This window comes from Trachymyrmex septentrionalis, unplaced genomic scaffold, assembly GCF_001594115.1.
Source record: "Trachymyrmex septentrionalis isolate Tsep2-gDNA-1 unplaced genomic scaffold, Tsep1.0 scaffold87, whole genome shotgun sequence".
Lineage (NCBI taxonomy): Eukaryota > Metazoa > Arthropoda > Insecta > Hymenoptera > Formicidae > Trachymyrmex > Trachymyrmex septentrionalis.
In genome coordinates, this window is record NW_017306059.1 from 232,677 (window position 1) to 251,919 (window position 19,243).

Here is a 19,243-nt window from a genome sequence, read left to right on the forward strand (position 1 = left end):
TTTTCTTACTGAGTTTGTATATTTACATATCGATCACTTATTGTTTGAATCTTCAATTTCTTGTGTCTTTAATTAACTCCATTTTATCATAAGAATAAATTAAAGCTTACTGAGCAAAGTTTCTAAAAGAATGAAAATTCCACGTTCTGTTCAAACGTATGAATTACCAAACTGGTCCGCGTGACTAGTGGTAATACTCGAAATATGTATCTCGGTTTTATTTGACGTACGCCGTGAAGCCCATTTTTCATTCCTCGGACGACACGTCATCCCCCGAAGTTACATTACCTATGCTGAAAATAATGGAGTATAGGATTCAAGCGGGTGGTACATAGCGGACAGCACCGTGTGTGTTAATCGAGCCCATTATATATGTGGTGTATAGGAAAGAAAAGTTGCGCAGCGACGCCGAAAGCTACGGCGTGTTACGTTGCGCAGTCGTCGGGACCGTCGGCGGTGAACATTATTGATTGCACGAGGGAGAGAGAAGACAAGAGAGCTTGCGATGAGAGGAAGAGAAAGATGGAGATATATGTATATAGAGAGAGGGGGAAAGAGAGAAAGAGAGAGCTTGCGAAGGGTGGCACGAGCCATCCGGGGTGCTGGAAGGAAACGAGGAAGGAGACGAGGCGAAGTAGGTAGTACCCCTCGCTTAATACACTCTTTGCACCCTCCTATGGCCGTTCTTTCTCTTTCTCTCTCTTTTTCTCTTTGTCCTCCTCTCTCTCTCTCTCTCTCTCTCTCTCTCTCTCTCTTTTTCTCTTTGTTCTTTGCGACAGTCGATTGGAAACGAACAGCGTAAACGCCGGATATTTCCACCGTGCAATAAATACGCCGCGAATTGGTCGTAAATATTCATGCTTCACCATCTTCTCTTTTCCAATATACTTTTTGATAGACACGCGTTCTATTAATCGCTCCGCTCAACAAAATGAAAAATAACAGAAAGGCGAAGAAATAATAGTGTGGTATTAAAGCAAAAATCGAATAATGTAAAACGTTGAAAAGCTTGATATACAAACGTAAAAGAAGGAGTTTGATGGTATCATCAAAGTGACAAATGCAAGTACGAAGATTAATGGATTTTATAGATCGATGAATTTCACATCCAACAAGATTGTTTAATGTTTCATCGTTCCACTTGGTTCCACTGTTCATTTATTCACCTAATAAATTAGGTTGTGTTCCAAAACTCACTGTCAGTACTAAAAATCTACTGTAATGTAATGTAAGTCACATATTTTCTTCGCTGACAGTGAATTTTGGAAGACAGCCCTGGAATTAATTAAAAGTTGCAATATGAAGACCTTATTTCAAAAAATAAACGCTATTCTTCAGATAATTCATGTAGTAAACTATTACGTGTAATTTAATTTATATGTTTACATGCACTGAGAGAAAAAAAATTGTTAGAATAACCATAATTTAATTATAATTTATAGTCATTTTCTGGGACAAAACCATAAATTTATATTTGTTTTGACCATGTGAATTATAGTAAACTGAACATTGAATTATGATCATAACGACCATAATATGTATTCATTCAACTAATTGTATGGTTATCTTATACATAAATCACATTTGCATATAGTAAATTATACTATAAAATGTTGTAACTATATATATATATATAAGGTTATTGTCACTAATATTATAGCAATAATAATTATAAAAATAATGCTTCTAACCATAATTATTTTACCATGCAATTATAGTTAATCACAAATACGATATACTTTTCTCTCAGTGTGATTACATGTTACATGCTTACATTTCGTTATATGTAATTTATATAGCAAACAATTATACACTAAATACAACTTAAGTTTGTTATATCGAAAGCACAACATGTCTATAGGAGGGATTCTCACGAGTTAAATCTTGAAATAAGATCGTCACACAAGTATTTCCACTTTACGGTAAAATGACCTCGCACCAAGAAGACACCCGAGCCCGCGAGCTCGCGTCTGGAAAGGATGTCATGGTATGGAGATGCGGACGCAGCGAAACGTTCGCACCGATAGAATATGCATGAAGATGAACGTGAGTGCCAGTGCGGTTCTCGCGAATACGAAAATACGCGATGGCTCGCTCGTTTCCTCGTGCTCGCTTCTCCGCCCTTCGTCCCTTCTCATCCGCGAGATCCGCACAATTCGCCGCGTCTTCCGCGCGCGCGTGAAATGAGAACACGAATGAATGATGATAAGGCAGAGCGTACGTACGTTACGTACCTTTCAGGTGTTTCGGGCAGCATACAAACTCTACGCCGGAGAACAGAGATATACCGCACGGCAGCAACATCGCGAAGCTACGCAGATTCATGTTCCGCTCCCGGCAGGTCTCCGCCGCCGTGGAGTTCCATCTGGAAATGCGAATCCACTTGATGCAGTCACGTGTACTCGAGGAGAACGCACGCTCCTGACTCAACCACGACACGGATAAATAGGCCCTGATAATCCGCCATCTCCATCGACGTAAAATATAACGTTAGTTTATTTTACGTCGGTGTAAAATAAACGTGTAGATAGCAGGTGGATAGCAGATTGCGTCACTTATCAGCGAAGTAATTAAATGTAGCTTTTAATTGCACGATGGAATAACAGAACAATAAGGTCGAGTGAATAAATATAGAAAAATAAATTTGTGACAGTGCATACAATGTGAAAAAAAAAAAAAAACGAAAGCGAGAGAAGATCCGTTTTGTATAAAAATTCGCTAATAATATAATTAACCCTTACCCTACAAGATGGGTGATCGATTCACTAGTGACCGATCACTAGTGACCGATTTCTGTTCGTGTAAGTTTTGAGTCTTTCGGTAATTATAAATTATTATTAGTTCCAATATTTATTCTAGAAAGCTGAAAGTATGTTGAATTTTTTAGAGATTTTTTTAATCATTCTGAATAGGTGAAAAAAAAAAACGGATGAATCTAGTGACCCCCGTTTGTATGAATGAAGCACCAAATTATATCTTGTAGGGTAAGAGTTAATAGTAAATTTAACGCTGTATCATGTCGGAGTAATTGGATCAAATGTGTCTTCGCGAAGAAAGGACTTAAGCTGTTCTTCCGACTCGCTTGATCGCTTTGACGAAACGCGACATCGTGAATCTAAACTCACTCGAGAATTAATTCCGTTTGGCGCAGACGATATTCGCGCATATATAAATTCGTTACCTGTGAGATTCCCAGCATTTTGTTTGATTATGAAGATGATCAAAGAGACAGCCCTCTGGCACGAGAAGTGCGTCACTCTGGAAAGGTCCCTCTGAAAGTAAGAAACGGTACATATTGCAGTGACTCGAATTCAAGGAAAGGCTCGATTAAACCAGTAAAGGTCGCGCATCGCCGATATTTAGTCTTATTCGCTATTTCCGACCGACGATGCAATCTGTCTCTATCATTCTACGAAGAGAAAATTCTACGAATTATATTGGCAGTCAAGGCACGAATCTACCGATGACTATTTATATATATACCTGTGCGCATATATCGAAATATATGAAATACCCGAAATCAATAGCGAGTCCGCGTGTAAGGGACTTCCCTCCAATCGTGAAACTTTATATATCCTCACCTAAAATAAATCTTACGTATTCAATATTTTAATTTTATATTATTGGTCTTCTAGATTCTCCAGATATTAACAGATATTAGCATTATTGCTCCTCTAAATTCTTCAGTTCTTTCGATTCCTTCAAAATGTTTAATTATAATTTTAACGACAGATTCTTTTACAAGATCTAGAAGGGATTTTTTTCTAAACTAAAATGTCAAGGTAGTAAGTCTTCAAGTAATAAACAATTTAAGATGAAAAATTTTTCTTAAACTATGCTTTCAAAATATAAGCAAATAACGAGACTTTATTGTTCATTTAAATTCAAGAGCACTTTCTCAGAATTTTAATTCCAGGTTTAATTATCAAGTCGCTCAATGTTGAATATTAAAAAGTTTCAGCATAGTAATGAACTCTCTTAAAAGTTTTCCTAAAAATTTATCGGAAAATCTGCTCCTAAAATATTTATGTCAAGACACTTTATGTAGACATACACAAATGATTAAGAATATACACGCAAATCCGCATGTTATATATATTTGAAAATATTTCACAAAACTCAAAGTCCAAAAAGAATAGTGACCATTTTTCAGTAGTATATTTGTCCAAATGTCTGTTACTCTTTTATGATAAAACGTGATAGGAGAGTGCGCGAAAGAAAAGGGAGAAAGAAGAGACGGCGGAATGGACACGCGTCTGGCGGATGACGCATCGGTACGTTCATCAGTGCTGATCAATAGAACTAGTCACGCAGACTCTTTGAGGGTATTAACCACCGATTTGTCCATTCGCGTATCATTCTTCTATGAAAGAATGGCAGAAGTTACATAAAGAAAAGTAAACAAATGCAAGCATATTTTTGCAAAAAGCGTTTCAAGTGTGTTATTAAAACGAGATAATTACATAAAAATCTTTTATGATTGGTTTTTTTTTTTTTATGAAACCACTCGATAAGGAAGTTAATGGAGCTTTGTAGAATGTGTGAAACACGCAATTCAAGACGCGAAGGTTAAGAATGGCCATCTAAACGTGACCAGCATACCGGAATAATAGCATTTATCTAACACAATTAGAAAATAAGGCATGGATCTTGGAGCGTTGGAAATAGATGATACGAAGAAGAGTTCAGAGTTCTCATCCTGTGTACAAATAAATGACTGTTATATCATCTACTTATGAGATCTCACTCCAGGGAATACGTCACTGATGACAAATGTGTTTTATGTCGTTATTCCATTCACGTTTTGATTCAATTACTCATTTTAATGATATTGAAAAGTAGATAAAAAGGTACTTATGATAAAGAAGGAGTGAACGTTATATTATAACGTTATATAATATTGTTTGTAAAATGCATCGTGTATCGAATCAGAATTTAATGACAATTTGTAAGACAAATTTGGAATAAATTTTTAAAAGAAATTTTAAAATTATTATCATTACTCTTGTAGCTCCTCGGTTTCTAATTAAACACATTTGCGTTTACTGCTCTAATTAGAATTATGTTAAAGCAAGTTTAAAATAAAACAAAGTATTATATTTTGTAGTAGCAAGATGCTCCTTGTACAAATACATTCTTCTCTCGTCTTAACGAATGTCTCATGTTTCTGCTACGTTTCTTCAAACTTCTCGTGCGCGCGAGTTATTCGATTTAGAATATTCCACAATTAAGTATTCCTCGCAAATGGAAGAGTTTCGCGAAGTAAGTTTATGATTTATAAGGTCCACTTTAATTAACGTCCTACATAAAATAGATTTAATAAATTACGAATCTACTTTTATCCCTCTTCTTGCACTGAATTCAATCGCATGGAAAGGAACTCGCGAGTCGCAATAAAGATACAGTCGCTTCGAGGAGATGCTTGTCAGTTGGCACCGAGTACTCATACACTCGGAGATGGAAGGAAAAGGAAAAAAAAGGAAAGTAAGTCCGATCTTGAATCTCACTGCTGCGCAATGTCACGTGATAGTTTTTTCGTTCTTCAGCGCGATAAAAAGGCTGATCAAGGAAGGCAGCTGGGCAGACAATCCGACAGCAGATATCGCGTTGTCCGTTACACAGCGTATTGACTCTGCAAATTGAATTTTTCCGTCCGGAGCAGATCGAGCGTCCTGCTAAATTTATAACTAAATCCCCGCCGCCGAGAGATCGATCTCTCAGTTTCTCACGGTCGCAACGCCGCTGCCGCGATCGATCAGTCCACCCGGCTCTCTTTGCGATGGTCTTCTCTTTGCAATTTTCAAGTCAAGAATCGAAGTTGCCGCGAGTCTCGTAAGAATTTTTACGGCTAATATTAACTGATATTAACGCATGGTATCCCACCATCAGCCCCAACTAAATCGATGCGGCAAATACTGAGATTAAGATCCACATTATATCGTACACAGAAATCCACACTGATGATACTGATATATATGTATATACATATATATATATATATATATATATATATATATTGACAGTTACATTATTATATTGATTTCGACATCCTGTTCAGACAGCTCGCGGTTTTACGTGTCTCACGATATCCGTGACAGATTACTGTTTTATATTTTGACCCAAATTGAGATTGATCACGATACAGATATACGTGAAAATTGGCCTGACCTTCTTTCTCACCTACACACAGTGAAAATTTAACTTACTAAAATTATAGAGATTCAATATTTAATTGCCCGTGAAAGGGGCATTTTTGCCACTGACGATAGAGACTCACGAAAGACTGACGTATAATAAGAGATTTTCAGCGATCGTTTGGTATATGTACCAAGATTGTTATTGATAGATGTTGATAGGGATGGAGCTTATTCTGATAATCTGTACGTACAGCTATTATACTAAAACTACTGCTTTTTTCGCATGAATTACTATTTAAAAATAGTTTCTTATTCTAACGTGATATATGATAGAAGAGACATAATGAGAATAAGATGATTTAAAAGGCTAGCTATGTTTCTATTATTAATAATCAAACACGCGAAAATATTCTGGTACAGTTTGGTACACTTTGGTTATTATACCAGAATCTCGCAAAAAATCGCCTACAGATCGCATACAGATTTTCGATATAGCGCAAAAATGTCAGTTAAAAATTATTACTCACCCAAACATCTGTAAGGTTTGACCCATCGGGAGAGCTTGCATTTGGTTCTTCCGGGCTTGCACCATCCGCTCACCCTGACGTAGTGCGACGACTCGACGATATTGGTGATGTCTCTCTTCGGGTAAGCCTGGAAGAAAAAAATTAGATGCAGATTAGGGACCCACCGTAAGTACCGCATTAGCAAGTGGTTCGACCAATCGTGCGCCCAGAAGTAATTATCAAATATACACGCATACTTGGCGAACCTATTATTATCGCGAACGAGCGACTGTTTAATCTCCGTTTAAGAGGCCGCAAAAACGCACGTTCTTACTCCACGAGCCGACGTAATGTGCGAATTAAATCTAACGAGACTCAGGTGGTGCGACGTTAGTTTCAACAACGATAAGGTAATTGAACTAAAATATGTATATTTTTTTATAATCCAATTTCGAAATCAACATTAAAAATTTACTTTTATTAAAGTTGCTTATCAAATTTTTTCTTATATATATATTAATAAACAACAATACAATAAAATAAAGAAAATACAAATAAAGTCGTAATTATAATTTTGATAAACGTAATTTAAATTGAAGAATCGTAAAATCTTAATTAAAAAATTTAAATTTAAATTTAAGACTTTGTAAGAATTTCTCTTGACTTATTTTGTAATGAGCAATTTAAAAGGGGATTCAAATAACTAGATCTTCGGAAACTTCTCTCTTTTAATCTTTTTATGAAGGATTAAACGAAAATATTCGCGAAGGGTTTATCAACGAGGAAAGATTAGATGGCACGCGAATATCGTACTTGTAGCGAGCTTTCACGTATTAACGCGAAGAAATTTAAGTAAAGTACAATTGCGATGCAACGATTGTGGACCGATGCAATCTCGCAATAAAGTCATCGGCGAAGATTAACGTTATTTTCACGGTGGAATGGCGGGAAAGGTAACGAACCGCGTAATTCTGTGTTTTGTCGCGACTGAAGCGCGTCAACGAAGGGATGAAAATTCGATTTACGCGGCTCCGGAAGATTATAAACGACTTAATCCTGCCTGCAGGGCAACGGCAGCATCGCCGCGCTGGGCGCGATGTTGAATAACACGCCTAGCCTTAATTAATAATTCGTTCGCGAGTGGCCCGATTTTCTCTCTAAATAGTCGAGTCGAGAAGAAAGATTCAAGAGAGTTTAGTCTCGATCCCCTGACTTCGTTTAATAATTTAAACATCGATCCGAATAATTTACATTTTGATGTTTCCCAAACGAGAGCGGGACAGCGATTTTTATAATCAGTACGAGGCAACAATACTTAGATATTACTAATAGATTTTTTTTATAGATAAATACAAGATTTACAAAATGTCGTATTAGATTTTGGAAAAAATTTATACATAGATACCACAAAACTACATAATTAACAAAAAACTTGAAAAATAGAAAATTCGAGTCCACTAGCTCAGTCATTATCGTATGATCGTTTATGTTTATTTCAATTTATTATAGAACAATGTGGGATTGCAGAGCCCTACTTTCCAAAAATTGTTTAAAGATCATTGCTCAATATTGCAATGTTTCTGCCAATCATTGTATATTCCTATGTAATTGTAGTTTATATTTTTAAATATGATATCATTTATGTTCTACACCACCTAGAGTATGAAAGTTGACATAACAATATGATCGAGTGGATCATGCAACATATCAACGACACTCTCCTTGATTCTTCACATCTTCGCGTTCCCTAACTCGCTCCTTCATTTACATTGTTTTATATTTTTTATAAGTTATGTCAACTTCCATACTCTAAAAAGAGTCGGACGTAAATAATCTCTCGTATTCAAAAATATGAACAATTACTTATATAAGTAATTGACATTTTATCATCCCAAGAGCTTTCATTGGAGAGTAATTTTTGGAAGATAGGACTTTGCACTGCCACATTGCATTGCCCTATCAATAAATTGAAATAAACACAAATTACACTGACGAATAAACTTGTCTTTTCATGCTCATGTATGAGCAAACATGAGCACATGTCGAACTGCTCACTTATCTCTGTCTCATATGCACAGTGGATTGCGTGAACGTACCGCATATAAGTAGGATGGAGAACGTTATTATCCAGTAATTCATAAGGTAAGTTTTGCCTTTCACCGCGCTCTATTAAAGATTCGGAATGTAAATTGTTTATGATACGTCGTTATCCATCATTAATTCTTCCTATCAATCTTTTTTAATACAAACAAGCTACCTCGTTTAATACCCAACAAAAACGTGAAAAGATCAAATATTTCTCATGCTAGTAACAACGATAAATAAGTGCATTGATGAAAGATAAAAACAGAACCTTGCTGATTTCGAAACTACAAGATTTTTGCGAAATTAAAGTCAATCGTAATAATTTTCTAAATCGGCAGGTTTTGGTTCTAGCTTATGTAACCGAGATTATATGGTGGATCGTTAATGTTTCTTTTAAAAATTTCAAACAATCTCGCTGGCAAAATATTTACGTGTGTTCCTCGCAGGATAGAGGAAAAGATGCAAAGAGAAGAGCTAGAAAGTTTGATGGTAATAGAAAAATGTCAGGGATCTATTTTTAATGTCTATATATAACTCTTATAATCGACTATATATGCCTAACGCCGATCACCGACATTATTATACGTGTGAAAGAATTTAATGGTTGCGTGATCTTATAGACTTTTTTTCCTACCTTCTTACAATACTCCAGAATCTCCAGCTTGTCCGTCATGCAGCTCTTCTTGTCGGTCGAGGAAACCCATCGACCCTGCTCTCCCATATGTTGAGCAAGGTATACCTCGCCAGGTTCGCACAAGGTAGCGACCTTCGTGTTGAGGAAAGATACAATCATTAAAGCGTTAGCCTCCAAGCGGAAAACACATTTGGCTCAGTCAACAACTTCATCAAAGTGTTTCGCTTTTCAGGAAGCCAGTTGTCTTAATTAACAGATCAGTTCTTGTTTTTCGGCAAACAGATATCATAATGACCAATGTATTTTTATTACTTTTTTTCTTATCGATCGAAGAGTTACCTGGCAGAAACGAAGACATGCTTTATTTCGAAATGCATATTTTTTTCACTGGCATATATTTTTTACAATACGAGAACATTTTGAATGTTCTCTACAGAGATTTATTTTTTATATTAACAATGCTATATCTAAATCTTTAATATCAGTTTAACAAATTTAATTAAAAATAATCTATATTCAATAATTTAATTAAATAGATAAGATATTTTAATTGAACAAAAAATAACAAGGCATCGCGAAAGAGGAATTTGCGCGAAGCGTATAATTTTGCGGTATTTTCATTGAAACGAGAATAGGACTAGACTGAAGTCTCTCATGGTACTCACCTGAGGCTCTGATCTTCCACCAGCTGGTGCCAATTCAAGCCTCTCCGACACCGCCTGCAACACAAAGTGAGAGAGAGAATATTTGAAAGCGGCTGCATCAGGCTGTACGTAGACGAGAGGAGCAGAAACGAGGTGGTTAAAACGTTTTCTGTCCCGATAAACGTGTACCTACTCGTGTAAATTTAAATCTTTGACGGGCAGAATGCGTCAAGTAGTTTATTCGTTTTACGGAACTGCCTGATTTAGAAGAAAAAAAATTCTTGGCTTCGTTTACGAAAAGAAAATGTATTTAACGAATAAAAGCGCAGCTAAAAAGATGCAAACAGACGACTGAGTACATTATTCTTACGACATGACTGAGTACATACAAAGTATATATTTTCCTTTGGTATAAATAAACGTATATTTTCCTTTCCCATTAAACGTAAACTGTCTTGCCAGGTAATATAGCGAACTTATCGACCATTATACAGTAAATATTTTATTTATAAGATAGGTCACGTACTCATAAACGTAAACGTTATTTTCTTTGAAAAAGACAAGAGAACAAAAATCATTTGAACGATTAATAAATTATTTTAAAAAAATCACATAAGGATATTCTAAAATTTTTCCAATTAATAATAATATTGAACTTTTTCAGACTTAGATATATTTACAGATTTACCTTACTTTTTATACTCCACTTTTATCTTGCATTTATTTAACACAAATGATTTATTATTCGGAATTTTATATGATGCTATTTCGGCAAGACTAATTCAATTTCGCAGATGAATATGTTATTTTGAAAAGACAAAAATGAATGCTGACTAGATTAAAACATGCTAAACATGACGACATAAACTCACTCGTTTCATTCAATCGAGTTATATAGATATAGTATAGCCTGTAATCTCGTCCAATTATTTAAACGTCAACATTTTCGCAGCGAAAGCCTCGTAATGAGGACATTTCACTTTATCACGCCAAGCAGATAAAAGTTTTAATACAGAGCTTACGTATATAAAAATATGACACATCTTTTCTACATTTTAAGTACATTTTTCTAATTATGCATAAAAAATATCTTTAAATCCCGATGTTAATTTTCAAGACGTTTTAATAATTTAACGGTCTTTATTAAAACGTTTTCATTTCCAATTGTTCTAAAAAAATTATTTGTTTAGTAATATTTCACATTTTAAGAAAAAGTAGACTGTATATTGATGAGAAAGTCGATTACTAATTTCGATTACTAATTTAAATAAAAGATCTACCCTGTATACACGTCACTTAAACAGAGACATTGATAATTGAAAAACTGTGGCTCTCTGATTTATTTGTTTTATGTCTATTTTTACTAATAATTATTCTCAGTCTAACTTATTTTCTATCTTTTTCTAGTCTTAAGAATTAAAAAAATAAAGAGTAAATTAAACAGGGATTAAAGTTAATCTACATGTAGAAATGGACATCAAGGACAAAATAAGAGGCGTCAATGCCAGTTATGTCAACTTCGCGGCAACAAGCAGGAAGTCATCAGAAAAGTACTTAGTACAGTAGCATAATTATATCGTTCCATAATACTGTCCGACGATAATTACAGACAAGATCCTCTGTTAATACATCGAGACATCAAGGAGGCACAGTGATACTCGCGGACAGTTAGCCGTTCATTTATCGCCGCGAAGAGCATATTAATTTCATTATATCCGGTGTAGCGATATATCGTTTCCGACAGTGGTTCAAACAAAATGATTATTATAAGATTCCATAAAACCGCATCGGAAGGAACTATAACTTCACGCCACGACATATAAAAACTGCAGTATCATTTCAAGACTCGTGCATTGCAACCATATACCAGCAAATTACTTCGTTGCAACAGTAATATTTGCTAAAAATAGATCCTATTTCGCTTTAACGTTCAAATGAAATTTGCTTTAGTAGCGGATTCTGCGAACAAATTTACTCAGCAAGATTTTTCAATATATAAACCACGTTTCGCTGTAATATCAAATAATTTGCTATGCAAGTAGCAAAGTTCGATTACTTTCACATCGGATATGCAACAGCAGTTACGGCAATAAAGTTCTCATTTTTCGTACAAGTAATTTCTTCCGCGATACTTCCTGACCGTTTCAATTTCCTTGATTATCTCTGTAAGAATCCTTCTCCAGAGTCTTTTCCAGACTCGTAGCTGATAATGAGCGATAATCGCATATGGTAATCTGACTAAAATTACCTACGTGTTCCGATCTATTTCATCGACAAGGTCGTGTGTGAGTCGTATCGAATATCTCGGACAGATATCGAATTTCTCGAGGGAACACGAAGGAATACGTCATCGTATCTATCATTGACGTATCTACTTGTTTTGATCGCAACGACGCCTCCTCATGCGCTTATAGTACACCTAGAGAATACCGGCATGCACCACGCATGCCGCAACCATAAGTGAGATCACGCTTCGGGATTGGCGTGTCGCTGTGGAAAATATCGGCTTCACTCAAATAAAAATTGCTTTGCGTGGATTTACGACGGCACGAGGAAACTATAACTGGCAACGTCAAACCCGAAAGTGACAAATCGTGAATAGTTAAATATTAATTTTCTGTAAAGTATACCAGAGACATGAAAAATATATGAAAGATATTACTAAAGGATATTTTTTTTTTAGATAAATACGAGATAATTACATAATATCGTATTAAACTTTGGGAAAAGTATTCACACACAGATACCACAAAACTACATAATTAACAAACAAAAACTTGAAAAATAGAAAACTCGAGTCCATGGTCATTTATATTTGTTTCAATTTATTATAGAACAATATAGGATTGCAGAGCCCTACTTTTCAAAAATTGTTTGAAGAAAATCATTGCTCAACATTGCAATGTTTCTGTCAGTATAATTGTGTATTCCTATGTAATTTTAATTTATATTTTTAAATACGATTATTTATGCCTTACCATCTGGAATATGAAAGTTGATATAACTATATGATCGAGTGGATCATGCAGCATATCAACGACACTCCTTGATTTTTCACTCGCGTTTCCTAATTCGCTCCTTCATTTACATTCTTTTATATCGTTATGTCAACTTCCATACTCTAGAGGGAGTCGGACGTAAATAATCTCTCGTATTCAAAAATATGAACAATTACTTATACAAGTAATTGACAAAAACATTTTCCCATCTTGTTAATTTTTTGGGATTATTTTCTGTTCAATTTTTAAAAGAGAGGTATAGAGTTTTGCACATTTCCCTACCAATAAATTAAAAAATTACAAACACAAATTACACTGGTGAATAAAATTTCACTTTTCTTAGCCGATGATCGACCTTTTCATTTCTCTTATATATGCAGTTCAATGATATCTGTGCATGGATATTTTTTTCGAACGACGACGCTCTCCTCAATCATGTTAACTCGCTTTTTCGTTCACACGCACATATTCTTTTATATTAAACAGAGATAGAGAATTTATATATTATTTGAGAAAAATTATATGAGCAAAATGTACACACAATTAACACCAATTGTTACAGATGTATGACTAATATATATTAAGAGATAAATAAAAAATTTTATACATATTAAAATTATATTACTGTGGAATAATTATAAAAGATTAACAAGATTAATTTTGTTGGGAGATAAAATATTATATTTATAGAGATATTTTAACCATATTTCAAAATTTTTATTAGACCTCTCTTATTCGAGTTGACTGACTATTTAGTTCCGAAAGCATCCTATCAATTTTTAACGTAGTATGTAAATGAAAAATGTTATCACACACATTTTCCTTTTATCTAGTCGTTCCAATTCCAGTGACACCTCGAGAGACTGCTTGGCCAGTTTGTACTTTAATTCCCATATTCCCGAACCTGTTTTGCGATTTAAATACATCCACAATATTACATAGCACTCTTACACGGCCCTTTCACTTCCTGTCTCCACACAACTTCAGTCGTATGAGTCATCTTCGTGATTTTGTATGAGTGCAAAGAGTATACTCAAACTCTTGGGAATGAGAAGAAATATTGTAACGTATATCCTGACACTTTATATTAGATGAAGAATATTAGTTCGTTGTGGAAGTTACGCTTGGCGTTAAATATAATCGTTCAATTCTGAGTTCTATTTTCATCTCATTTCAAAATCTCAAATTATTTACAAGACAGACTGATTGTTAGGCTAATCACGTCTTAAATGTGCATTCAAAAAAAATATAATTGTAGCAGTTATATAGTTATATTGCAACTACAATAGTTTATTCTATGTACATTAATTCTATATAATATAAAACTTGTACAGTTTGTCTATATATCTATGTATCTGTATAGCTGCTACTATTACGTTTCTCTCTGAATGTGGAGCAACACGAAGTTTTATATTTTCAACATATCTCTAAAACTATATAAGAACCGATTACACAGACATTCGACAACTGTGTCGCAACGACAGGTGTATAGCACTTATTGACTGTGACATCAGATATATGCGAGCGACGCAGACTATTACTATCATTACGATCATTATAATGGAGCGATACATTTCGAAAATTTGCACTAACGTAATTACTCGTTCACGAACAGTGGCGATAAAGGGCAGAAAGGGCGGCGCTTGCCGTTCGACCGATAATTTCGTTTACGTACGCAAATTGCGAATTGCGACGCCGGCCGGCCGGCCATTCGCGATGGAGACCAGGGCGTCGCGACACCGTCGACGCTTTGCATTTCATCGATCCGCGTCGCTGTGTCAGGGACAGATCCGCGACATGGCGAGCCATTATGTACGGAACCGATTCGGGACCGCTTCTCCATTCCCGGCACAGGTTCAATTCCCGGTTTGCCCCATGTCAGAGAAAATTTCCTAGACCTGAAAGCTAACGACTGAAGACCAGAATTTCAAATCACGTCATCCAAAACTAAATGTATTTAATTATTTTTGTTCACTTCATTGTACTACGTGTATATATTTCTTAGAAAATATTCTATATCTTTTTATATTTTTTTATGAGCTCTTTAAATATTAAAAAATATTTTATATATTTGAGAGAGAGAGAGAGAGAGAGAGAGAGAGAGAGAGAGAGAGAGAAAAGCTGAAAATTTCCAATAGTTATATATATTTGTTTGTATTGGTATGTTCCAGGTGAGTTACGATTCTCTTGAATTGATTATTTTCAAAATATCAGCCTAAATATTGGTTTTGTACAATCACACAGTTGGAATGTACTGTCTATCTATCTATCAACAGTTAATATTATTTATAAAAAATAAATGTTATTCTCAAGTGAAATAACATCTAAATATTATGTAACATATTATTTGTATTAATATAAAAAAATGCAGCTATCAACTTTTCTCACTATTTTAAATCAAAATCAAAATATTTTTTAAATAAATAATTTCAAATAAATAAGTCAGATTTTAAAATATTTCATGTATACATAAAAGATTTTATGTATCTATAAAAAATATTATATTTTTCAACTCAATAAAAATATAATTCTCTAATTGTAATTATTCGCTATTTCTATACATATATGTTTGAAAAAAAAAGCAGAGAACTCTATCACAAATCCTTAGATTGAAATCAAAAGCTCAACTTGATACTAAAAAGAATTAATATAATATCTTTTTTACGGTAGTGTGTGTGTGTGTGTGTGTGTGTGTATTCTGCGAGTAATAAATATACACGATTTTAATCGTAGATTATTAGCAGTGGCTTTGTGTTTCTCCGGTAGATCGACACGCTGCAAAGCACTTTCGAAGTTCGGCATGATCATCACACAGATTGCGGTGGTCGGCTTATCGACTAGCCGAACGTGGTGTATGTCCAGTGTACTCCGGACTTGTGATACGCGCATCCTGTGGTTTACATTCGCTTTTACACGGGAGGAGGTGAAATTGGAAAAGCTCTTAACCTTGAACAATTGCGGCATAGGCTGTTCGATCAAGCGACCTTCATTATTTTATATAAACCTGCCTTATTATTAAAACTTATTAGGTATTAAAATTATTAGGTATGATTAAAATTCGAAATCTAATAATTCCTTCCGGAACACCCACAAATTATTTTTAAGTTAATTCGTAAACAGAATTTTTTTTAATCTCTGAAAAAAAGTTGATCATATTTCTATATTCAGTAAATCAATAAAATTATTGACATATTTAAAAAAAATTATAGATCTTTCGCATGACTATGTAGTCAAAAAACAGAAAATAAAAAGATGAAAAACAAATATGATTTTAATTTAAATACGATTTCAGTTTAAGTATTTGTCGCAAACCAACACCTCTATTTTTCAAAAATTAATGTCAAAAAATATGTTTGTTTTTACGTTCTTATCAAATATGAATAATTATTTATATTTTTAAATATAAAACATTATATTTAATTGGCGTATAAATCAAAGCAGCACAACTTTAAATACGAACATGATAAAACGTAAATACGACATATATAAACGTAATCAAATGAAAAGGTGTCAATGCACCTCGAACTTGCATAATTAGGAAAAAACGCGAAAAATAAACTCTCAAATTTATCGACTCAATAATTTTCATCTAATAACAATTTAGATAATGTATTAAATTAAAACAAACGGTGCATCTTTATTATTTGTTAAAAGAAATATCTCACAATCAAATCATATATAAAACAAATCAGAAACTCTTTTTTTAAACACATCAGAAAAAACTGTATAACAGGATTCTTTTTACAGAATACTATCAATTACATCGAGATTCGCAAAGTATCATGTAGACTTTGGAAAAAGTATCCACTGAATAAAAACTGCATAAATAAAAAAAAACCGAGAAATGGAAAACTCGAGAGTTCATCCACCAAGAAAAGTGAAATTTTGTCAATTAGTTTAGTTTATAGAGCGCGCGAGCGTGATGTAGCAAATAGAGCACTGGTTTGTTATAATAAAAAGATCTCCAGTAGAACTGAAAGTTTTCGCTTATAGTTCTTCTCGGAAGACAATGGCAAACCACCGAGTAGTATATACTTGCCCAGGACCTCCCTGCTTAAAATCGGCGTTTAAACTGTAGGTCCTTATATATTTTGAGAGGGAGGCACGCTCTGATGACAGCGTACTGCGGCACTTAAAGAAGTATAATTTATGTTTGCTTCAATTTATTGGGGCAAGGTTATACAGACCCTATTTTTCAAAAATTGATCTAAGTCTTCACGTTAGTCAGTTAACAAATATCAGATGATAATGTTTCAGTCAATTATATATAAACGATTGTTCATATTTTTAAATAGGAGAGATTACTTATGTCCGACTCCATATAGAGTATGAAAGTTGTCGTAACAATATAAAAGAGTGTGCGTGCGCGTGAAACGAAAGAACGAGTTAGAAAACGCAAGTAAAGAATCAAGGAGAGTGTTGTTGACAATGTGCCGCACATCACGCGACCACTCGATTATCTATATTGTTATATCAACTTTCACGTTCTAGAGGGAGTCGGACGTAAAAATATGAACAATTACTTATATGAGTAATTGACGAAAACATTTTGTCAAATCATAATTTACAGATCAAATTTTTTTTTGGAAGGTAGAGCTTTGCAATCCATATTGTCCCACCAATAAATTGAAAGAAACATAAATTACACTGATCGACAATTCACTTAGTTAAATATTTCACTTAGTTAAATAAATTAGATAAGATATTTCTTATACCTACTATTTTTTACGCTACTTTCGAATCTGTTTGGCAAATTTATGAGAAGGCCAAAATTTTTGAATAACATGTATTTAAAAAATGTCTCTACTAAAATATTTCTTCTACTTATAGATACAAATAAATAGGAAATAGCTATTAAATTTACTATAATTTTTTATTTATTATAAAAGACTTTAAACAAAAATAAATTATTTTTATGGAGAGAGAGGACTTCAACGAGCTATTATTAGCAAAATGTATACATTAATAAAAAGAGATGTATTAGTTACAAAAAATTGGAGCCTGATAAATTCTAATCTTATTTTTAAAATCAGTATTAAAACATATATAAAAATTAGCTAAAATGAATCATTTAACAAAATTTTTAGTTGCTTCCAGATAATTCTCACTTGTAACGTCATAACTTAGTTGAATGCTCACTCCTTTTTGACAAATGAGATTCAAGTTTTTACCTATAATGTGCACACACAAGCTCGAGATCGTGTACTTTAGCGAGTCTTGTAAACTCACTTCGAAGTGAGGTTATGAACCTGTGTTGACATGTGATAACTTTTTATCAAAGTAAACAAGTAGTGCCGTCATTAATCTGAGTATAAAATACTCAACTCATTTCAGACTCAATTTCACTTGTGTGTAAATGGAAAGCAACTATTGTCAACTAATATTATCAGGTGAAAGAGATTGGGCCGATAAATTTGAGTTTTCCATTTTTATTTTTTGCTAACACAGTGAAATTACATCTATGCACATGTTTTCTAAGGTCTATACTATATTTTATAAATTTTAACGTAATTAACAGTATTCTGGTCTGTTCCTAAAGAATTCTAGAATTTTTCTTGTTATGTAGTTTAAAAAAAAAATTCTGATTTTAACACATAGATATTTCTCTCAACAAATAATAAAAAAAACTATTATTTTTATTATAATGATAACAATTTTTATAATAAATTTTTCTTCAAGAATTAGCGTATACTTTGAGAGATTTAAGACGGAAAAAAGTTTCCCTGTAGTGAAAATCCATAGTTGCAAAAAGTAAAATGTAATATATCGCTGTACTCATTACGTGTCTGTCTACAGCATGTGACATAGAAGATTCAATTAAAATAACATCGCTGTCTAGCTGGAATATCAATATTCGTACCTTCTCCTTCCTCACCCCTCCCGCCCCTCTCGCAAACACGACTTTCCGTTCGGAATGGTTTCCTCGTTAGCGGAAATTACTTGGAGATATCAGCGACGGAATCTCCTGGGACGTGTGCGGTCGGCATCGCGGCTTGCTCAACACCACCTCGGAGCCGCACATTTAGGAGGTTGGCGACGTTGCACACTGCACTAACTGTAATATGGGCTAACTATTCCCACGAGGAAGCACACATTAAGCTGCGTATACATCCGGAACTTCCGCATGTCTCAGTTCCGATATGACGAAATAATAAGAAATAGTATATAAAGAAAGAAACAAAAAATATACATATAGAGGGTGTTAGTTAAGTATGTTGCCATACTCAACAGAGCGATT

General features: G+C 34.1%; 1 protein-coding gene across 2 annotated transcripts in view; it reads right to left on the reverse strand.

Moving 5' to 3' along the window:
• Nucleotides 1-19,243, reverse strand: part of LOC108755425 (beta-amyloid-like protein) — a 49,743-nt gene that overhangs the window by 6,189 nt on the left and 24,311 nt on the right. For both annotated transcript variants that reach the window (XM_018498411.1, XM_018498410.1), the window contains exons 2-6: nucleotides 10,028-10,081; nucleotides 9,363-9,494; nucleotides 6,665-6,791; nucleotides 3,182-3,272; nucleotides 2,235-2,365 (exon numbers count right to left, since the gene is read on the reverse strand). In XM_018498411.1, the coding sequence (XP_018353913.1) occupies nucleotides 2,235-2,365; nucleotides 3,182-3,272; nucleotides 6,665-6,791; nucleotides 9,363-9,494; nucleotides 10,028-10,081 (535 nt within the window). The remainder of the gene's footprint in view (nucleotides 1-2,234; nucleotides 2,366-3,181; nucleotides 3,273-6,664; nucleotides 6,792-9,362; nucleotides 9,495-10,027; nucleotides 10,082-19,243) is intronic.